The sequence below is a fragment of the Branchiostoma belcheri genome, unplaced genomic scaffold, assembly GCF_001625305.1.
Source record: "Branchiostoma belcheri isolate BF01 breed outbred unplaced genomic scaffold, Haploidv18h27 scaffold17, whole genome shotgun sequence".
NCBI classification, from domain to species: Eukaryota; Metazoa; Chordata; class Leptocardii; order Amphioxiformes; family Branchiostomatidae; genus Branchiostoma; species Branchiostoma belcheri.
In genome coordinates this window covers 763,555-787,216 of record NW_017803157.1, presented here as the reverse complement: position 1 = coordinate 787,216, position 23,662 = coordinate 763,555, and the positions used below count along the sequence as shown (strand labels likewise).

The window sequence follows — 23,662 nt, the reverse complement described above, 5'->3', positions numbered from 1 at the left end:
GAAACGATTATTTTTGTTATTATTTTATACAAAACGACCCCTGAAAATTCCCTGACTTTTTCTCTGAAGACTACGATAAACGATTGTTAGAGACATGTGGCCAACTGAGGATTTTGGTGCTGTTTTAATTCTCTAGAGGTTTCAAAGTTGTTTTTTTTTCGACGGCGTTGACGCTTGAAGTCGTGACAATGGTAGTTACTGTGATGGCCGGGATGGATCTATTATTCTATTTTGTATGCGTAGGTTTTGCTACTTTGTTGTTTGTTTTTATTCAGTGGTGATCCTAGTGAGTTTATGTGTGAGAACAGTTGTCCGTTTTGACAGCATGGGCCGTGTGAGTTTGTCTGTACTGTACATGTATAGGTTGACCCAACCTATGTTCTGGGTCAATGTCGACGTCGCCAGTGGTTGTATTTGGTTGTCAGGTTGAAACTGTTCAAGGGGCACATGTCTTCTTCTTTTTCAGTGTACATGCAGCGACCCTCGGCCAAGAATGGTCATAACGGGGCACAGGACGGCCAACGGGCACCGTCTCTTCCCGGCGTTCCTGATCCGGGGAAGCTGACCACTGATGGACCTGACACGTCAGCCACCCATCCATCTGGCCCGGGATGTACTTCCCTGGGCACTTTCTCTTCTTCCCTTGCATTAGGGAGCAGACCGTCCACGTCAAGCCACCGCCGGACACACCCACATCCCCCGAAACAACCGCCGTCTGCATCCCCGGCCCTGGGACATCCATTCTCGGTCCTGGGAGAGCTGTGAGGCCAGTCACACCGCCCGAGACCGACGTGACGGCAGTTCCCGGCACAGCCGATGCGACGAGGCCGATCTGAACGTGCTATTCGATGTCCAGTGTAAGGACGCAAAAGACAATAGAGTCTGCATGATCGATACCAAATGTCATAATGTCTGAAGACATTAGCCAGAGGACCACCCCTGACCAAATTGTTTGATTGTCTGGATCCATCATATGTCCTAGTACAAGGACAGTGACAACAAAACATTTGAGCATAAAGAACGACAGTCATTGTAACAACAACTAGTTCAATTGTATTGTCAATTATTTTATTACATTTGGTCTTTTCCTACGTAGTCCAGGCTTTTGAGACTGGAGAATGATACAGTCTATATTGTAATCGAACTGATTGCTGTTATTCAGTACATCCAGTTATCAAACTAACGAGTACAACGGCCATATAAGATTTGTTCAATGATTCACTGCTATATAATAATATCTTAAATACAAGGGAGGCATGTATGGTATTTATAGCAGGACATCTGCATAGTTTTTGTACAATATCCAATGATCATGTGCAACAGGAGTTCCCTGGCCCTACAGCTGTAATAGATGACCTAGTACAGGTGTCTCCCACTGCAAGGTCAGAGGTCAAGTCTAAAAGTCTTGACCAAAGCAAGTCTCTGTGTCATTCCTCAGTTTGTCACTTCTTAGAGTTAGGTCCTAGGTCAGACAAAAAAGGACTATTATGTTATGAATGTTAGGCAGAACAGGTTTCAGGATGCTTAATATTCAGATGGACAAAATCACATCCCCCAACTTCATCTCATCAATTGAACGTACTAACCCTGTACTTGAGGACAATCTGTCGTCCCTAGGCTCGGCCTCGACAAGATCCACAAGACCACCCTACTAATACCAAATCTTCATGCCATTTATCCCACTTACTAACACTGCACTTGAGGACGAATCTGTCGTCCCTAGCTTCGGCCTCCGACAAGATCCACAAGACCACCCTACTAATACCAAATCTTCATGCCACTTATCCCACATACTGACCCTGTACTTGAGGACAATCTGTCGTCCCTAGCTTTGGCCTCCGACAAGATCCACAAGACCACCCTACTAATACCAAATCTTCATGCCATTTATCCCACATACTGACCCTGTACTTGAGGACAATCTGTCGTCCCTAGCTTCGGCCTCCGACAAGATCCACAAGACCACCCTACTAATACCAAATCTTCATGCCACTTATCCCACCTACTGACCCTGTACTTGAGGACAATCTGTCGTCCCTAGCTTCGGCCCCCGACAAGATCCACAAGACCACCCTACTAATACCAAAGCCTCATCATCTCATCATCAAAAAAAAACCTTAGGTCCGCCATGTTTCCTTCCCGTCATGCGAAGAAAATTACATTGAACTTCAATTGCAAGTCCTAAACACAATCAGCGTATATTACGCCAGAGCCATCGCCTCTATACACTCCTGCCAAAATGAACACACAACCAGGTAGGCTTTCAGTTACTGCTCTTTCCAAACATACCGCTAGGCGTCGTCCTTACACTGTGGCCCGGTGACAGGTCCCACAATGCACTTCACTCAACTTTGGCCTGCCCCATTGCATGACGGGAAACAAAATGGCGGCGCCCATAAAATCGAGGTAACGTAAAACAGGTTCCCGCTATCGCGAACCTGTAATTCTGTCATCAAAGTTCATCAACAATTGTAAAAACACCACAGTAACCATCTGGCACTATGCAACCTGGGATTTTTTTTACCCCTTTGCGCTATGCATTTTGGGAACGATAAACGGCGAGTTCACTCTCGATCCCAAGACAGCTTGGGAACGAGAAGGAGCACGGTATCTGTGACGTCTACACAAATGTTTTCTTTCGCCGTGCCCGCCATAGCTGAGCAAACGGACGGGGAACATTCTGGATAAAATGTCATGAAAGTAGCCCGAAGGAACGTGACAGGCGAACAATTAAGCACCACTGCATGCCTTAAAGTCCTGCCTAAGCTGGGAGAAGTTCGTAGAAGTCGTTGCGTTGGAAAAGAGGAGAGCCCCGGCATTTGTGAAGTTTGATTTTGACGTGCAGTGCTTTGCATAGCATGACGTTCTGACCAGCGCAACTGTTGGCTGTGAAAGAATTTTGGCAAGTTTGCTGCTCTGCTACAGGCTACATGCATCATCAGGTGGTGAATGCCAGCTCGCAGAAGATTCTAGAACATTCTGGACAAGCTAACAGAACTCTCTGAGTGAGACCAGCTGCGTATGCGTACTCTACCCTATGCAGAGAGTCTTGCTTGCACTCAGGGCTTGTTGTGCAGACGACATCTCGGTTAGTCGATCGATGGAAAAGTTCAGTTCAAAGTCGACTTGTGTTTGGCAGAGCTAGAGATTTGTTTGGAGCTACAGTCCAGAACTTTCTACTAGCAGATTTGAGGCATTTGGTTTTGTGACACTGTCATAGCTATTATAGAGTAGAGTCCTTACATCTGTGACATTACATAAATCTGTGTAGTGTATAACAGTTAATACTGCATGGTACGACCTGGTAGTCTTGATGGACGAAGTGTGTACAGGTTCTTGTGTTTTCTGTTCTCCTATGCCCTGTACACCTTCCTTGTGATCGCTGCGATAGTATGCATGCTGGCGTATGACGTCCTGCGTCGCTATGTCGGCAGAGAAAACCTGCTAAGAGTGCTCGCTTCTGGTCTGAACGAAGATCTCGAAACCCGGCAAACTGTACGCGGTGGTGGGGAGGCCGTCATCAGACCCACACGGCAAAACAGAAACAGATCGAGAGAAGAGACTACCCCAGTATCCGACGTGGATATTGGAACAGGAAGTCTGAACGACAGTTTAGCAGACGACGGACAAAACGTCACCAGAAGAAAAGGCAGTGGAAGTAAAGCTGAGGAAGAGAGTAGCAACACAACCAGCGCAAACTACAAGGACATCAGGTACCTCGGGATTGAACTTGGTACGTCAGAGGATCACACAACTGTAGATAAGACAGAAGACTGCTCTACCAGAGACGTTAAAGAGTCTACAGAAGTCACCAACAGTATGGCAGCAGCTACCCTGTTCTGTTGGGGTGCGGCCAGGAATGGGGAGTTGGGGCTGGGAGGTATCGAGGAAGACGTCATCTTAGCACCGAAGGAGCAACCGTTCGCAGTAACCAAGACACTGAGGTAATCATTGCAATTTGATGGAATCTTGGACCTTTAAGCTAAAACTACGTAGACCTTAACCTAATGTACATGTACTTTCACTTTCAAGTCCATACAAATACCAAGCTTTTTAACCTCCTTGGTTTTAAAGGAAGAGGTACATGTATACTTAAAAGTATACATGTACCTCTTCCTTTCAAACAGTTACTACACACTCATGGTGTCTAACAAGTTGTTTACTATGCTGATGCAATGGCCAAGTGGGTATAGGGTTTGCTTTGCATTCTGTAAGGTTATTAGTTCAATCCCCGGCTGAGTCATACCAAAGTCTTTAAAAATGGTGCATACTGCTAAATGCTTAGCAGTATGCAGTATGCTCAGAATTTGGAAAAGAGTATGGGAGTTAAACACACACCACAACCAGTGGCTTGTCCCCTGCTGTAGTGATTGCACAACTGTGCGGCCCAAGGGCTACAGAAACAGAGATGGGTGCTGCCCTATGCTAGCCTGGTTACCAGACATATTATAGCTCCCGAGACCCACATCCTCTCAGATGTAGGACTCGGGGGCTATAATACAATGTAGGTCTGGTAACCAGGCTAGCCCTATGCACCATATACTAGTAGAGGTGTAGGATTACTAGGAAGGAACTTTGAACACTGTTTACTGTACGTGTAGATATGCAACTGTTCACACATGATGCTGAAGTTTGTTGGAACTCTATCCAGGGAGGTGAGCTGTGGACGGCAGCATACAGTGTTTGTGTTGGCAGAGGGAACCGTGTATACTTGTGGCTCCAACGACTACGGACAACTGGGCCAGGACAAGGGGCACAAGAGGCCAAGTAAGAACCACTGATGACCACTTCCAGGCAGTATTTTTAATTTTAGCAATTTACATTAGCAACTAGCTAGATATGATATTTTTTATGATGGTTCTGAGGAATCTAGCACATGTTGTAGTGTGTGACAGTTGGTCCAATGGTTTGTGAGGACCCTTGGCAATCAAGCTTTGTAATGATCTTGCTTGTACATGTAAGTACTAGTGATGTGATGATGAGTGATGTTTAAGCTTCTTCCCACTTCTCTGCACACCCACACTTCTAGCTGTGATCACAGCCCTGGATACCCAGAGTATACAACAGGTGTCGTGTGGAGACTACCATAACATGGTGGTCAACGACAAGCACCAGGTCTTCTCCTGGGGGTTCGACGACTGTGGACAGCTCGGACAAACAGAGAGCAACAACTCAAGAAGGCCCAGGTGGGTACATGTTATTCGTAGTCCGGTGCCCCATACAGGATAACTTTTAGTTGTAGCACTGTTCTAGCAACCCTGAATTTTTTTCTGTCATCATGTTTACTAGTACCTTGTAGAAGGAAAACTGTAATCTGCATGTGGTATAATATTTTCTCTTCTCTCTCTCTCTTTGTCTTTATCTGATCTCTCTAGTTTCTCTCACCCCTTTCCTGCTTTTACCCTTGAATAGAAGATTTGCAGAAACATTCTTTGCTTTAGCTTAGCAGTCACCTTATTGTTTTACCTTATCTACTCAACAGGGACAAATAAACTTCTTTTCTTTAATAAGATGTAAAATGTTAAATCATTGTGGTTTCACCTGTGGCTGTGTTTAGGGGAGAAAGTGATGATGACCCTGACCTAGAGGTCAAACATAGTTCTGAACCCAGGTGAGGAGCATGATGGGAGTGAAAAATGAGAATGATGAAATGTTAAAAATTGAGCTAAGGCCACAGCAAGTAAATTTTATGGATGACATCCTCCACAGATTCCAAATCTAATGCGATAGGGAAAAAAAACAAGGGCCAAAAAAAGAAGATTTTGACATTGTAAATATTACTTGCTGTGGTCTAAGACAGTTTTTTCAACATGTCAGCCAATTAAGCCTGAGCTAAGGAGTATGAAGTCTGGATGAAAAAACAACATGTCTTGCTTTTACCTTGCTTCTTTGGCTTTTAATGGAATTTTTTACTATTTTTTTTCTTTTCTCTGCCTTGACTTACTACTACTCACACTTTTCTGTATTTCTTTATGTCCATGGTTGATGTGAAATGATTTTAGGTACATGTATTTTGCATGAATTTCTGATGTAGTAAGTTGTTTTCTCTCTGTCAGGATGGTGAAAGAGTTGTCAAGTTTACAGATTGTGCAGGTAGCCTGTGGTGGCAAACACTCCCTAGCTTTGGCCAATGGTAAGATATAGATTTTTTTAAAGAGACTTAAGAGACATAAGAAATTTATTAGCATTGGCAAACTAAAAAAAATTCGAATTATCACTAATTTACAATGTAGTATGAAATTTCTCGGTGTATTTCACTCACTGGTAGCCATCCAAGTGTGTTAAATGTGCCTCATTCTACTTATCTCTTACTAGATGGGCGGATCTTTTCGTGGGGAAACAACTCCCATGGTCAGTTGGGGATCGGCTCGACCCAGAACCAGTCCAAACCCCAGGAGCTGACCACAGTGACCGGCATCCCGTTCTGCCAGATTGTGGCAGGGGGCGCTCATAGCTTTGTCCTGTCCAAGTCTGGGGCTGTGTTTGGGTTTGGCAGGAACACGTAAGTCAGTGTCTAAGTCTGGGGCTGTGGTTAGGTTTGGCAGGAATATGTAAGACAGCTTGACTGTTCTTACAAGTTTTGATTCTTGAAAGATATACGGCAGATATAAAGTGATTTACAGTACTTTTTCATCATATTAGATGCCTTCTTAGTATCTGTTATCTTGGCATGATGACACTGTATAGATTTGTATATTGAAGTGTATCATTAATATTGTGTTCTGTGTCTTGTTAACCAGTTCCTAATAATATTACAAATTTTATTTTCCATGTATAGATTTGGACAGCTTGGTCTTGGGGACACAAAAGGTAAAAAAATTGGTGGTTGACTCTTTCAGTGGAAGATTTTCTTTTCATTCATTCCTGTTCTGTGTGTATGTTTAGTACTAAAAGTACAAAAACCTGTTTCGTACACAAGTAAATGTTTCTTCACTCCAGATCGACAGTACCCAACACATGTTAAATCCTTGCGCTCCCTGAAAGTCGCCCATATTGCGTGCGGAGAGGAGCACACGGCAGTTTTGACTCTAGATGGTGGTGTCCTGACATTTGGGGCAGGCAGCTATGGTCAGCTGGGCCACAACAGTAACAACCATGAAGCCCTACCCAGGAAAGTGTTTGAACTGATGGGATTAGAGGTTACACAGCTGGCATGTGGAAGGTAAGGGTGTTATCCTGGTCAAAAAAATGTTTATGCAAATAGAAGCCAGTGTGTAATGTCGAAGGTTCTTGCTTCTTCCAATTTAAACATAATTCTGACGTAATTATACTTTTTGTGCACTCTTACGCTCATGTAGCTTACTCTTAAAGAGAATTCTTTTTTTTTCCAGAATGCATACCATGGCTTATGTTGAATCATCAGGGAGAATCTATTCCTTTGGGCTTGGTGGGAACGGGCAGCTTGGTAGCAGCGGTACGACAAACTGTAACAGTCCTACTACTGTGGAGGGGCCATTTGTACCATTTGCAGGGAACTGTGGCCCTGGTAAGTATGTACCACACATTGGTGCAACTAGTGCTGTGTACCGGTTCGCTACAATGTACATGTACTCCCTCCCTACTCTTGGTAGTCCTTCCCCACCTTTTTAGAAATATGCAGACAAGGCCTTATGGACAAAAATATGTACGCGTACGGCGGGTTGTCATCATCATCATCATCCACTGTGTTCTGCGTCTACAGTCGTGTGGAAATGTCCTGTAGCCGCATTCAGTCTTTCTTCATCTCTTTCCACTGTGTCTTCTGCCTCACGAGCTCTCTTAGCTCCTTGAGTTTCTTTTCTGTTATGGGAGGGCCTAGCCCTCTGCGCTTCAGGTCTCCCTTCAGTAAGCTGAGTAGGTTGATACAGTGTCTCCCCCTGCAAGCTTTATATCTCTTAGAGCTAAGGAATGAAAATTCTAATTTTTCATGGTTTTCCTCAGATTTTTGGTCAATGTTACAGAAGAAGAGGAGCCTTGCTTAACCTATGCATTAGTGCTATTTTCTTGAATGTGATGATTTTGACTTGTTTTTTTTGGATTGCAGAAGAAGAGCAGTGTTATGTTGTACAGACCATCACTGCAGGTGGAGATCAGACCTTTGCCTTAGCCTGCAAACTCCAGGTTAGTCCTCTTAAACATGTACTGCGCCTGCGCAAAACCACAATTTTTCATGGTTTTCGTTGTTTTTTTGGTCATTGTTGCCCGTTGCAGAAGATATCTTTTCCAACATGATATTTGGAAACTAATTTGAGACTTTGTGAAAACTCTAGGGTACTCCCAAACCGTTGGACTTCAGAGAAGCCCCCCAGCATAGACAGATCCTCAGCCTTAGTAATGACGTCATCAACACGTGGTCCCAGATCCCGCCTGGTGCAAAACTGTCACCTGATGTCTCCAGGGACATCCACAGGCTCTTCTCTTCTGCTGCATGTTTGAATGGATCCTTTCTGCATAGGTAAGAGTTGTAAATATACAAATGTAAATGTTCCAGTGCCAAAAGTTTATGTTTACCTTCAGAGAAGGAAAACTTATTGTTTTTGCTCTGTTTCTTCTTCCTCTTCTCCTCCAAATAAATAAGGTCAATGACCTGAACCTGACATCTGTCACCATGGTAACTAGCGTCAGATTACATAATGTTGCAATTTTATAGCAGGAGGGATTTAAACCACCTCATATGAATGTGATTGAGTAAGAATTAACAGAGAAAACCATAGGCATAGGTAAACATTATGCATTTCCTTTACAAATGCTACCTTTCTGGTTTATGTTAGTTTTGTTCTTTTTTCCTCTAGCAACCATTTCTACTGTAGCTCAAGGAATCCAGGTGTGGACGTCGGGGAAGCAAGAGCAGCGTTCTACAGACTAGGACAAACTGTCAACAAAGATGTCTTGCAGACGGTATGTGGTAAAGTTTTGTAGGAATTTCTCAAGAAAATTTCTGCGATTCAGCCTTCGGGACTGTTGTCATACATGTATAGTAACTGTTGATGTCATAATAAACCATTCTACATAGATAGTACAATTACTTTAAACAGATATTGATTCGAAAGGCCAGCACGTACTAAACAAATCCTTGCTCTCCTTTTTTTCACAGATATATAAAAGTATGACAGAAACCCTGCTGAAGTCGTTACCCCAGTCCCCACCAGACACAGAAGCCCTCAGACTCTACCTCCTGCTGCCTCTCATGCATTTCTTCGACCAGGGCACCTGTGCCGAGTACGTCCAAGTCCCGGGGCATCTAGGCTGCCGTTTGACTAAACTGGAGGGGGCTGCAAAGAAAATTATAGGTGAAGTATTGCGAATGTCCCTTTTAATTTAGGCCATGCGTCTGAAAATAGTTTCATCAGGTTTCCTCCAGTCAGAAGCTCTAAGGAAGGTGTCTGATAGACACCAAAACATCAGCACTTAGTTGAGAAATCTTGGTTGTGTAAAAGAAAACTCCTGTAACCAAGGCCATGCTGATTTCATTGCATGTATGACATCCATACACACATGAACTTTCGTCCATTTCCCCCCCCCCAAAAAAAATTTCTTCATACTGTAAATTGTTCAAAACAGCAAAATAAGCATAGTAATATATGCTGTAAATTGCAAAAAAAAGTAGTGGGAAACGAGCAATACTAATGTCATTTGCAATGTTAAAATTAATTCCAAAGGAAAAGAAGAAAATGTGAAGAAATGAAAATGAATTGTCTATTATTTGCCATACCATACTCTGTGTGTTTAGTCATTTGTTTCTTCATTCCCACGTAGATTTCATAATGAAGGCAACTTTTTTGCCAAACTTTTGTTTCATTTGCCCATTTGCATTCAGTTTTTTGGGTTCCCAATTAACAGGATGTCATCCATAGAATCAAATCAACATGGCCTTAATTTGACAAACACCATCATTTCAGCACCATGGAAAGCTCCAAAAGTTGTTTCCTTGTTTTTTCTGCCCTCTTGCATTAGATTTGGAGTCTGCAGAGGATGTCATCCATGAGATTTACTTGCTGTGGCCTAAGTGATTTTTAAAATGCTTTGTTCATGTTGTAAAATTAATGTTACCATCCAATGTTTTTCCTTGACTGTTAGACATCTGGTTGAGTCACGAGTCTTGCCGTGATCTGTACCATCGGCTGCTGAATGCTTACAAGAACATAGCCGTCATGGTCATCACCAAACTAAGGACTGTGGACACTGTACAGGTAAGGGTTCAACAGAGGTGTGAATGTGAGTGCTAATGCTATTGATATGTAATACATGAGCATGTCGGCAGAACTTACTGCGCCTGTGCGAAACCCGTAATTTATTGTGCATAGCACTTCGGCAGAATGTCTCATATAAGGTCATATTCATGTATATAAGGTTAACATCAGAGTAGTTTTCAAATGTTGTGTTGGAAAACATATATTGTATCATCTGCAACAGGCAATAATTCAACTTCCTTTCTAAAGACATGACCCCATAATGTACTTTTTGTGTCTTCCTAATGTTACATAATGCAGCTTTAAGTACCAAAACATTAAATACTTAAATAATCAGATCTGATGTTGCAGTAGTTAGTTTGGTTGTACATTCTGAGGGATACTGTTCTATTCAACAGGCTGTGGAGCTCCAGGGTGACCTGAATTACTCCTTGAGGGTGTTGGAAACACTGAATAGGGTAAGAAATGTCCTATCAGATCTTTGAGTTTGATCTGGTCTTTGATTTTCAATCATGATAACTTTTCTTATGAATTCTTAATTCACTTTAATTAACGTGATAAGAAAAATTTAACAAAATGTTCTATTTTGACTTTACTGTCTTGTCTCCTCCCTTATGTGTGTTTGCCATCCACGTTCCGACATAGCAACATGTTTGCCCATTTTTAGCATATTGGCCACTGTCAGAGGCCAACAAAATTTCTTTTTTTTTTCCAAAATCAGGCAAAAATTAATGTGCGTGCTGATGTCATCCATAAAGATAACTTGCTGTGTCCTTAAGATTTTCACTCTTAGTAAAACGTTGAACTTTATTCCACACACAATTTACAAAATAAAGTTTGACATTTTACCATGATTACTACCTACATGGATGAACTTTCATGATTTTCACTCTCCTTACTGTTGACCCTGTGCAGGTGAACAGCAGGCATGACATGGTCCCGTACGAGCAGTTCTACATCAGCGAGATTAACGGCACGGTGGACATCAAGCGAGACTATCTGATGTGGCTGCAGCAGACTCGAGGCTACAATAACCTGCCGGTATTGCATGGACTGCATGTATGTGTCTGTAATCTGTAGTTTGTGTGTGACTAGAGAGTGCCGTGTGTCGCCAGGGTAAGCATATAACATTGTCACTGCAGAGTGTACTAACCATTGATGTGGTGATAGTTAGTCTCTGCATGTCACAGTTTGGCCATTTTTAACACTCAAAGGATTTTTAACACTCATTGGAAATTTAAACTCTATGACTGGATAAATTACGGAGATACATGTGTAATTTCCAGACATTTCAAATGACATCCACCATTCTTCTACTGAATTAACAGACGTTCTGTCAGTTCATTTAGTGATGCTGAAGAAGAGTTGTGGATGTCACTCGAAACGTTCCCTACATGTATGTTAGTTTAGAAGGATAGGGGGCCACATGACATTGTGTATGTGAGCCTCAGTAGTGTACTGCTTGACCTAAGCTGACCTTTCCTCCCCTAACAGGATGCTGAAAGTCGGCAAGAGGAGGTATGAATCTTGTCCCGACTGTGCTGCTATGTTCTGTCCCACAAGTTGACTGGGTTGAGAAATGCATGTCACTCATCACTATTTGCTGTTGTGATATGTTGAGCAGTTCTTGTGGTGTTTATGTCCTTGAGAATGCAAGTAATTTACTTTGTTCTGTTTCAGTTTGAAGAATTGCTGCCCATCAATTAGTTACAGTTGTATCTTGATATATTATTAAATGTTTTTCTCATCACAAAGTAACAATCATAATTCATGTGATGATTCTAACATAGACTCTGCCATCACTAACTGTAACACATTGTGTTGTGACCATGTGTTTCACTGCAAAGTAAAACCTTAAAAAGTTGTTAAAACCATTTCTTCTCATTGTGTGTACACATATATCATTTTTGCATGATCTTAGCACAACTTTATGATTTAATTTAGCATTTTCTTGACGATGGCAATGTTCTTCAGTCAGTTAACTGTTGACATTATGCGTTTTCATTCCATTTTTCTCAACGTCAGTTTGGAATAATACTACCAACATATGTGTCTGCATGGTCATCCAAGAAATTTTGGTTTCTACAAATTAAGAATTAAGCAGGTTTTTGTTGTTGTTTGTTGCCCCTCTGTAGGACATCTACTTCTGCAGTTTTCCCTTTGTGTTTGATGCTCAGGCCAAGACAGAGCTGCTCCAGACAGACGCCTTTCTTCAGATGCAGGTAGGAGGATGACTGCCAACTTAAAGATTGTAACGCTGCATTTAACTGATTCATTTCATTGTCTATTACTGTTTGTACATTGTAACTAGTAGTACCGTTAAAAAAAAATGATAATAAACAATTGACACCTTTGTTAATAGAAAGTGACATTGCTTTGATTAAATAGTAAATACATTTACATGATTACGAAAGTACAATTGAATAGTATTACAAGTAAAGTTCTTTATTCACAACCACTTGTGTAACAAGAGACAACGTTTTGATGACCGTCTTAATCAGGGCAATAAATTAAATTGAAGCAAACCAGTCATTATAGCCCAGGTGAAAATGACAGACAGTCATCAAAACATAGGCTCTTGTCAAACAAGACGTGGTTGTGAATAAAGAACTTGGAGTAGTCAAGCATTTACCGACCTGATGAAATTGTTCACGGATACAGTGTTGTGTGTTATAAAGAGAGCCTCAAAACCCCTTCTCCTTCAGCTGGCAGTTGAGGAGGTCCAAGCCCGTAATTTCCAGAGCCTGTTCCTGCCCATTGACCCCGTAAACCCCTACCTGGTGCTGATCGTGTCCAGGGAGAACCTGGTACAGGACACGCTCAACCAACTCATGAAACAGGCCAGCGCTGATCTCAAGAAACCGCTCAAGGTGGGAGGGCTAAACTTTTTATGATGGTTGCAATGGGTTTGTTGGTAGACTGGTTGATTGAATGGTTGGTTGGTTGGTTGGTTGGTTAATCATTGATGGTTGGTTGCATGGTTGGTTGGTTGGTTGTCGCCTTAATTCTTGTTTAAAATGATAATATATGTTTTGGACCTTAGTTTCCAATCTGGCAAACTTTTAAAAAATTTGTCTTCAAAATTTACACACTCAGGTGATCTTTATTGGGGAAGAAGCAATAGATGCAGGTGGTCTGAAAAAGGTAAGAATTATTAGGTAGCAAGGATACGTCCTACTTTGACATGTTAGAACACAACTGCATTATTTTGTATACCATTTATTATAGACAATGATCATATCATTCACAATGAAAATAATGACAACTATACGCCTCTTGAATTAAACATTGCAGTTCAACAGTTATATGAGGTGCTTCAAATTCCTTTTTCTGCTTTTAGGAATTCTTCCTTCTGATCATCAAAGAGGTGATGGACCCCAAGTTTGGTATGTTCCGCCATTACGAGGAGACCCAGTCAGTCTGGTTCCACGACAGGGTAAGGATCATCTCACACAAACAGTCTCTACTGTTAACTTTGTACTCTAGGAGATACATGTGTACCCTTACTGTGTACCAATGGGAAAATATATCTAAGAATGTTTAGAGCAACTAGTAATTTATGTGATAATGTAAATCACTTCATGTTTGCGGTAGCAAAAGTTCACGATCTGAGAAAAATGGACATGTTTATGGAACTACAGTATATGTTCGCACAATGGGTGCAGCAAAAAGAATGTCAGCGAATTATTAATTTTGTTCACAGTTGTGTAAAGATAAATTCATGGTACAGAAGTGACAACAAAAAATGCGAAATTTAAAGTACAACGAACAAATTATGATTTACAGTACTTTACTGTATATGTAGGATAATCCATTTGTATTCATAGTTACTGTAACAGTTGTACAATGTACAATCATGTAGTAAACCTTATGAAAGTCACTGTAGTTTTGTTATGACAACAACAGCTTCAAATATAATATTGGCCTGATGAGCATAGTATGCATCCTAAGGTAACATAATTCTTGTGGAATTTGTACTGGAATAAATATATTAAGCAGTTATTGAAAGTTTACAGATTCATCATCCTGTTGTGTCATTTGTCTTCTATCCAGTCGTTTGAAGAGAGTTCCATGTTCTTCCTGATTGGAGTTCTCTGTGGTCTCGCCATCTACAACTCCACCATTATAGACCTGCCCTTCCCACTCGCACTGTACAAGAAACTGCTGAAAAGGTACAGGTTCATGTAGCTCAGGATCATTCACTCACACTTACTATATCCGGGTTAGAGTCTGTTGTTTCTGGACTCCCAAGGGTTAGACGTGATATGGAGTAATAAATGCTAACTTTGGTTCTGTATCGATGAGGCTAGTTTCTTAATTTCAGAACCCATTATGAAGATACTATGTTATGTTTTTTTATTAATTGCCTTTGTCAGAAGGGTATGTTTTAGGTTTGGGCTTGGTGGAGTAGCTGTGGTGTGGGTCTGTATGTACTTGCAGGTCAATGTCATAAGTCAAGTAGTTATGGATTTATATTATGATGTATATGTGGGTAGCTGTTGTGGAAATGAAGGTTGAGTTAAAATATGGTCCACCTGGCTTTTTCCAGCGGTACTGCAGCAGGCTTTTTATGCATTTGTTGATTGTTCAGCATAACTCGAGAAGCTTTGAATGAATATGATATTTGGTAGGTGAGTAGCAGAAACAAAGTTCAAGTTCCAAAATGGTCATCCTGTACTATTGATCCTACATTTGTACATTGCTGCAGTCATTGCTACACCAGCAGTCAGGATGGTTGTTAATGATATTTAGTGAATGGTTAGTGTCAACCAAAATTAAGGTAAAGTTTTATAATGGGCCACCCAGCAGCTATTTAAGATATTGCAGCGTAGTGTCAAGTATGAGGTAAAATTTCCTGCAAGTGTCAGGTTAACGGTTTCCTGGGTATTAGAAACCTGTTGGGACTGGGAGTAAACAGTGTAATTTTGGGCATATTATCAGCTTGTTTGGAACTGTAAGGGGCTTTTTTGTTTTTGATTTACAAAATATTAATGTAATAATTCAAGCTAAGGAATCTGCATATATTTTACGTAGGTATATACTTACAAGTTAATGATTAACATATAGAGAATCTGATACATTTTGTATACAGATCAAAGAATATGATATGTACGATCTGTCTGAAATGGAAAAAAAAACACAGCAAAAGTCAGTAATGAACCATCCCTATAGCTACAACCTGGTTAATGATTGACAACTTTGCGCCCCCTCTAGCCCAGCATCAGTCATTGTGTGGAGTTTTTAATGTATTAATAAAATTTGGAGCATATTAATGGCCACATGACCATTGCCTCTATTGTTTAACAGCAGCAACTATCATAAATTCGCTGGACATAATAATGGTCGATTTTAAGAGATTTACAATTTAAATACAGCATCAGTAATCCCCAAGGTCTGCCCACTCCAGACATTTCAGGTGCTAAAGACATTCTTGAGATGATATCAATAGCACCATAAAACTACTTATTAAATACTTGAACTTTGATGTGGGGCGAGGCTGCCAAATCAGCAGCAAACAACGATCATGGCGGCTGCACCGTGTAGTTTGGGGACACAAATCTGTGAAGAACTGTCCTGCAGCATCTGCCTGGAGCTGTTCACCAGGCCCAAGGTGCTGCCCTGTCAGCACACCTTCTGTCAGGACTGTCTACAGGACCATGCAGAGGTTAGAAAGCCCTTCCAGTGTCCCAATTGTCGGCAGGAAGTCAGGCTGCCACGTCAAGGGGTCGCTGGTTTGCCCGACAATCGTATTGTGGCCAACATGAGCGAGAGGTTCCAACAACAAGCTACACTGTCAGAGGAAACAAGTAAGCAACCCCAGCCTGAAAAGAAGTGCAGTTTCCACCCTGCTGAGGAGGTCAGGCTTTACTGTAAACGGTGTAAAGTTCCACTTTGTCATGACTGTTTTGAAGAAAGCCATGACGAACATCCAACAATGAGCCTCAGAAAAGCCATCCAACAGCATAGAGGTCCAGTCCAGGCCTTGATCACTGAGGGGAGGAACATCTTAGAGACCTACTGTAGCTTCATCAGAGGTCTGAGAGAAGAAGAGAAAAGTCTGGACAATCAGAAACAACAAACAGACAACGAAATCGAGGAGGCCTACAGACAAGCCTGTAATCTAATCATCCAGATGCTGACTGAGGAAAAAGATTGTCTGTTGTCAGAAGTTGATAAAAACCACAGACAGAACAAGGGAGCCATACAGAGCCAAAGAGATGCAGTTTTGACTGATGTCGCTGAACTGTCTTCTGCCTGTGATGGGGCAGAGCAGGACATGGCTCGAGACGACAGAGAGTTTCTCAGTTGTGAATCCAAACTAGACGTGGTTGTAGGAAAGTTCAGAGAAAAGTCTGTGCCAGTTCCACATCACACCCACGCGGCTGTCTTTGAGCCAACAGAGAACTTAAGTTGTACACTGGGAAAGGTAACTGTCCTAGGGGCAACAGCATCTAGTGATGCTGCCACAACAATCATAGGTCATCGCCATGGTGACCAAAGCCACACTGTGTCCATACAGAGGTTTACCTTTGGTAAAGATGGTTCAAAAGTAGGTCAGTTCAAAGGGGCTTTTGGAGTTACAGTGTCAGAAGAAGGGAAGATCTTTGTGGCAGATTGTGGAAATAGGAGAATCCAAGTGTTCACCCTGCAGGGAACATTTGTCAGGCACTTCCCAGCAGTCGTGACTGGTAAAGAGAAGATGAAGCCATGGGGTGTGGCCATGGACAGGGAGGGGAACCTGTGGGTGGTGGGGGGTACAGACTCTGCTGAGTTTGCTGTGCAGTACAACAAAAAGGGCAGAAAGCTAAGGAAGTTTGACTTACAAGAGACAGGGCGTATGAGAGGAGTTGCCGTGGACACCAGGAGGAACCTCATCCTCATTACACAACCCACAGGAGACTGGCCCAACCTGTATGGTGAAGTGCAGGTATTCAGGCCAGATGGAACACTTGTGAGAACTGTGGGTCAGCAGCAAGGGATGAAGTACCCTGAGTACATCACTGTGGACGGGGAAGGGAACATTCTCGTGGCAGACCATGAGAGTCACTGTGTGTATGTGTTCAATGAGGACGGACAGTTTCTGTTCAAGTTTGGAGGTTATGGACATGGTGAAGGTCAGCTAAATAATGCCTGGGGCATCTGTACAGACAGGGCAGGGAATATCATCATTGCAGACAGTTATAGCAGCCGTGTGGAGATGTTTGACACTAGAGGCAGATTCATGAAACACATTGCTACAGACATGACACAGCCATGTGCTGTTGCCATGGCACCACAGGGACAGCTGGTGGTCACCGATACTGTGGATAAAACTGTCACTATTTTCAATCACTATAGCAACCTGTCTGTGGATAGAACAGTCACCAAAACTGTTCAGTATAAGTAGAATTTCATTCATGGTCCCTTTTCTGTGTCATACAAAAAAGGAGACATTCATTTTTAATTCACAAATTTTTTAAGAAACAATCATGTTATTTGAAATAAGATCCTCTTTGTACATTTACTACCACCGTTACGGGGGGAAGTGAGTGGAAGAAAAACTAGGTCATCTCACAAACTCGATAGTATCCACTGCAAATCAGAAAGATATAACTCTAGTGCAATACCTCACATGGTGCGACTGTTGAACCTGTAAGAAAAAAAACTGCCCTATTCTAAATTATATTGTATAATGTGTCTTCATGAGATCTTTTAAATATTTTAAATTTGTTATTGTGTAATTTAGCTACAGTATAACTACGCTTTTAATATTGTACCCTGTATAGTTAATGTTTTTATCATCTGTTGTTAATGGAACCCCCACGCAATTCAGTCTGTGACTGCCATGTGGGAACCATTGTTATGTGTTTTACATGAAACAAATAAACCAGTATTATTACATGAAATAATCTATAATTGTTAACAGATTTTTTAGCATCTTAGACGGTCAGTTCTACTTTGGCTTATAGCATCTTAAAAGCAATGTCACCTAATATGTACTATATATACAATGGGGTTAATTGCACTGTTTAATCATGATTGTGTCAATGAAGGCTAGACAACCAGCTAATAAGATACATGTACACGGAAAACAGTAACTGTTGTTTTGAAAATTATCTATTCAATTGCTGGACACTGTGGACGAAAAGTTGGATTTTCCAATGAAAGTAATCCCAGTAAAATAGGGTACTGTTAAGTTTGTAAGGAGTACCAAACTGACGTGTAAAATATAATCATGGTAGTAAATAAGTCTCATAATTTCATTTACTATGGTAACCAGTACCATTGTTAAGTCTGAAATTACTGGGCTTGACTTTAATGTACTACTGTTACTACCATTTACAACTTAAGTAAACATTACCCAACTTCAATGGTACAGGTAGCTACTACCGTACCGGTACCATAATATTTGTAAATTTAACTTTTTTGTGAAGTGTGACTGTTTTCTTGCCTAATACTGAAGGTTTTACAGTATATGAAACAGTTACTGTATTCTGCTAAATGTATTCTGTTATTACAAGGCAGATGTAAATACCAAAATGAATAAACTATCAGAATAACCTCAAATGACTACATGTATGCTATCTTTGGAGGTACATGTATATTATAGAGTCTGACATAACCCTGTTATTTTAGTGATAATACAGTTTATACCCTCGCTTATCTGACCTTGGCTTTGAAGAGATCTACTAATGCAGCATCTCAGTAATAACAAGACAAGTGTTCAAGTCATTCTTGACAAGACGTTAACAACACCATTAAAAATACTAACACTTAAAAAAACACTTTATAAGGCGAAGGTATGTGTTCCTGAAACTTGACATTGTTGTAGTTCTGTATTGGAATTTGAAATATGTACATAACTATGAATTACAGGTACTGTAAGAAGGCTGCAGTATCAGTCAAATTGTCAAAATGGGGTTCAGTGGTTCCCACGCTGGCCTTGTGATGAGTAATGGCAAAATGTGCTGTGTATACATCGTATGGAACTCTGAAATTCAATCGTTATGATGAATGTAAAAAAAAAATGTGTGAGTAGTGTAACAGTGGGGTTCAAGCACCACCAACTGACCTGTCCAACTGGTCCAGACCTTTTAGCCTTGCAGTTAGTATGTTTGGTTTGTGTGCTAGCGGCCTGGGTTTGAATCCTTGCCCCTTTGTGCTTCAATAATAAAAAGTATTTTTGCTCAGTTTCTTCTTCAAAACAAAGTCAATGACCTGGAGCAGATGTCTGTCACCATGGTAACTGGTGTTGGTAGCAGACACCCTGTGATGTTGGGTTACATTATGTAGCAGGACAGAGTTGGATATGAATATGAATGTGTTTGAGTACGAATAAACAGAGCCATAGTTTATTGGGCTACGCTATGTGAAGGTTAACATTATGCATATTATTGCTTTGCAAATTTTACATTTCAAGTTTTTAGTAATAAGATGTAATATGTCAGTGTTGATCCAGTCTGTGTGACCAATCAAGCCTTACCTGTTCCCTGTGTTTTGTAGGAATGTGACCCTGGATGACCTGAAACAGATGCAGCCTGATGTGGGCAGTGGTTTAGAACAGCTGCTGGGGTATAATGGAGATGACTTCGAGGATGTCTTCTGTTTGAACTTCACAGTAAGTATAACACTTGAGTCATCTCTTTGATTTTGGAGGGTACAGTACAAGTAACTAAAGCGGATATGTTAAAATGTAGAGCAGTTATATGGTTGACCAACACAAATAAAAAAATAAGCAAGCCAGGTGAGATACAGTACGGGTTATATACGAAGAAAAAACCCTTGTTCAGCAGTAACTGTTGATGTTATATTTATTTCTGCACTGTTCTCCCCCAGATTGCATGTGAATACTACGGCAGCATTGAGACGGTGGAACTGGTCAAGAATGGCAACAACATTTCTGTCACCAAGGAAAACAGGTTTCTCTCAATTCTACGTGTATCTGTATTTCTCAAGCCTTTTTTCTGTACTTGCAATGACAATTGATGTAGAAGAATATGATGTAGTCCCATAATTGTGTTATTTTTCCTCCCCCAGGGAAGAGTATGTGAACGCCTATGTGGAGCATGTACTGAACAAGTCAGTGGAGAATCAGTTTGATGCCTTTGGGACTGGCTTCCACAAAGTGTGTGGAGGAAAAGTACTGGTAGGACAGTGGATTGAAACCTTCCAATTGAGAAATGATAATTCTACATATGATACAGTTTTTTAGTCTTATCTGAGTTAAAGGACTGTGTTGTTGTCTTCTTTTGTTACTGTAATTCACTTTATATTCTGTGTCCAAGATTCTTACTTTATCCAATTTTTCTAGGAACTGTTCCACCCCAAAGAGCTGATGGCCATGGTGTGTGGAAACGAGAACTATGACTGGGCAGAACTGGAGAAGAATGTGGAGTACAAGGGAGTCTACCACAAGAACCACCCCACCATACACATGTTCTGGGATGTCTTCCACCACATGACACTGGAGGAGAAAAAGAAGTTCCTCTGTGAGCACACAATACCTCCTTTACTCCTTTTGCAAAGAAGTCTGATTCAGAATCAAGGATTTTTACCTCATCTAATCTAAAGATACTGAGTGTCCCTGAGATTCAATGTGAATGTATTGCGAGACCTCTGAGTTTACAGAGCTAGGGCGTCGGTGTTCCAGGAATCTTGTTTTTAGTGCACGTTCTGTCTCACTTATACATGTTTCTTTGCATGAAAGATGAACTTTCATACTAAGTAAAAGTTGATACAATGTATAATATACATTTTCCTTTCCCTTCAGTGTTCCTGACGGGTTGTGACAAGATCCCCATCCTGGGTATGAAGGCCCTGAAGATCTACATCCAGCCTACCATGGGAGGGGACAGCTTCCTACCCGCAGCTCATACCTGCTTTAACCTGCTGGACTTACCCATGTACACAAGTAGGGAGGTCCTCAGAATCAAACTCACACAGGCCATAGAGAACACATCAGGGTTCGGTCTGGTGTAGACAGCTCTTTTTCTGTTGTTGTAATAGTTCTGTTTTTGTACTCCAGTTCTTGTTTATAGTTGCTCATACCTGCTTTAACCTGCTGGACTTACCCATGTACACGAGTAGGGAGGTCCTCAGAATCAAGCTCACGTAGGCCATAGAAAACACTAAGTGTTTTCTTCTTCAAGCTTCAATCTGGTGTAGACAACTTGGTTTTTTGTTGTTTTTTTGTTGTTGTTGTTGTTCTGTTTTTGTAGTCCCAGTTATTGTTTATAGCTGTTGTTTTTTCTAGGCATCTGTGATGACATGCAGTCATTTTTGTAGGATCACATACGTTGTACTCTGAGCAAGATGGTTGCATACAATATTGCCTAGTGGCAACATCTTTTGCATAGAGACTGCTCTGCTTGCATTGATTATCAAAATCCTATCGAAATATGATGTCATATAATATAAATGATCACTGTACATTGCACATGAGAGAGGTCAACGCACTTACCATCATATTGTTTGTAGCCAAGTTATTTTCACCCTTGTTCCCATCAGTAGAAGAAAGGAACATGACTGTTATACTTGACATCACATATTGTGATTTTCACATTGTTCAGAATTCTAGACAGTTTGTTTGGTAGCAAAAATGTTTTGAATAGCAGTGACGATGGCGTGATAGATGTGATTTTTAAAGTTTTGAGAGATGGTGCAAATTGTCAATTCCTGACAATGGTGTTTTGAGAAGGCCTGACAGTGGTATATGCATTAAAGGGTTATGATCAGAGATATGTAGCTGGAGCTCTGCTAGAGTGTAAGCTCTTTACTTAGTCTTTAAACAGTTGGTTATGATTGATAAATGTTTAGATTCCTTACAACGGCAGTAGTGAAAATAGGACCTGGTGATTATGAAGCACAAAAGAAAGTGTTCAGACTGAAATGTATGTGTATAAGGGAGAATGGCACTGGAATACATGTAGTTTACAGATGGTTAAAGCATGTACATGTAGACTAAGTGCTAATATTTTGATCCACAGTTTCTGAACTAGGGTTGGTTACAGACTGCAGTTGTTTGTAGACCAAAGACTGTTGCCCCTTGTGATCTATTTTGCACTGAATAAAGTTTGCAGGGGCAAGCACATGTTCATACAGGTGTTGTTGCAGGCTGTCTTTTTTCATAAATTGGCAGAATATCTTTAGCCAAGATGGCAAAGTACATGCTACATCTACATAATGAATACTCACTCAAAGTCTTCAGACATTAAACAACACAGTCAGATATTATGGTTGACAAGGATATTTTATTTCATCCAAGAAAATAATTTCGGGGAATACAGGTTCAGAATCTTATAAAAAGTAGTTCATGATATATAATACATGTATTTCTTAAAAAATTGTTACACTCATATCACAACAATCATCACAAGACTTAGTATACAATGAATATTACAAGGCTTATCAATAGAGTAGTAGCAGTAAGAGTATATCTACATTGCAGTAGAGAATAATAAGTCTTTTGGTCCTTGCAAAATCACCTCCTATATATTAGTGAAGTTATTACATATTGAACATGCTACAAATGTCTTTAATTACTTGAGTCTCAGGTTCAATACAAGTATTGTGCTGATCAGTGAGTAATAGCAAGTCTACACTACAAAATGCTAACATGTTAACATAATAACAGCTAAAAATGGATGAAACAAAGCTCTGCTGAAATACCTTAATCTTAAGTTATTTAAGGAAAAAAATTATATCCAAATGTGATAAGAGAAACGATGACCAGCACCGTCACTCTTCGCATAATATTCAATGCATTCTGTGAGAATCCATTAATAACTTTTTCAATCTACCGTCTACCATCATGATCTTGTAATACATGGGGAATGTACACAATCATGCTTAACAACGGTTACTATAAATAGATTCCTGTGTAAATTTTACAGAAATGTATGGGTAGTACATAATGTAAAACAGTCTGTTCATGTGACAATAATATGGCCAAAGTGACATGCCATTGAGTACCTTTTATTATTATAGTAAATCTCTCTAGATTTCATAGTTCCTGAGGTATGCTGTTGCATCCAACATTTTGCAATTATGGCAAGAAAAGAGCTGTAAATATTGCATCCAAGTTTTTTTTCAATCCAACTGAGGTGTACATGTCTAAGGCAACTTGTATGAATGGCGACAGTCTCTGATCAAACTAATGTGAAAAGAAATACAGGCATATACATGTAGAATCTAATACACAAGCTAAAATGCACTTAATATACAGTAGAAGCTCACACAAACACAGACATTAAAACAGGACAAAGAAATACACAATCATGAAAGTTTTTCCTGCATTAAGTGCCCCGACTGCATGTTTGTATTGATGCCAAAGGATACTTTTTGCAGGTATGCAAACAAAAATCTCTATGCTTGCATGCATAATTATTGTATTCTATAGCCCCAATTTCTTTCACTGCTTCAATTTTTACTGTAACAGTTATTCATTTGGCTTTGGCTTGAGAGTGACCAACCTAGTTTGATATTCATACTCCAACATTTTTGCAATCTTAAAT

General features: G+C 40.6%; 1 protein-coding gene across 4 annotated transcripts; it reads left to right on the top strand.

Moving 5' to 3' along the window:
* Window positions 1-2,584: 2,584 nt before the first annotated feature.
* LOC109466662 (probable E3 ubiquitin-protein ligase HERC4) lies at window positions 2,585-22,288 on the top strand. Of its 4 annotated transcripts, none has more exons than XM_019764391.1 (26): window positions 2,585-3,944; window positions 4,652-4,767; window positions 5,030-5,186; window positions 5,558-5,611; window positions 6,057-6,133; window positions 6,316-6,502; window positions 6,779-6,810; window positions 6,940-7,162; window positions 7,332-7,486; window positions 8,024-8,100; window positions 8,250-8,434; window positions 8,772-8,877; window positions 9,074-9,269; window positions 10,057-10,169; window positions 10,568-10,627; window positions 11,085-11,228; window positions 12,305-12,391; window positions 12,875-13,039; window positions 13,266-13,313; window positions 13,510-13,605; window positions 14,223-14,341; window positions 19,653-19,767; window positions 19,986-20,068; window positions 20,187-20,295; window positions 20,461-20,638; window positions 20,920-22,288. In XM_019764391.1, exons 1-26 carry the CDS (start codon window positions 3,292-3,294, stop codon window positions 21,126-21,128), a joined length of 3,744 nt encoding a protein of 1,247 aa, XP_019619950.1. In that variant the 5' UTR covers window positions 2,585-3,291; the 3' UTR covers window positions 21,129-22,288. The 4 variants fall into 4 exon arrangements, with proteins under 4 accessions (XP_019619950.1, XP_019619952.1, XP_019619953.1 ...); XM_019764393.1 differs by having other exon boundaries at window positions 11,085-11,210; window positions 20,920-22,287; XM_019764394.1 differs by lacking the exon at window positions 5,558-5,611 and having other exon boundaries at window positions 20,920-22,281.
* Window positions 22,289-23,662: the final 1,374 nt, after the last annotated feature.

Excerpts from the sequence above, each read along its gene's own strand:
- LOC109466662 (XM_019764391.1), top strand. The coding sequence starts at position 3,292 with ATGGTACGACCTGGTAGTCTTGATGGACGAAGTGTGTACAGGTTCTTG. Across the intron at positions 6,503-6,778 it reads TTTGGGTTTGGCAGGAACAC|ATTTGGACAGCTTGGTCTTG; the intron begins GTAAGTCAGTGT and ends TTCCATGTATAG. Across the intron at positions 20,296-20,460 it reads TGTGTGGAGGAAAAGTACTG|GAACTGTTCCACCCCAAAGA; the intron begins GTAGGACAGTGG and ends CAATTTTTCTAG.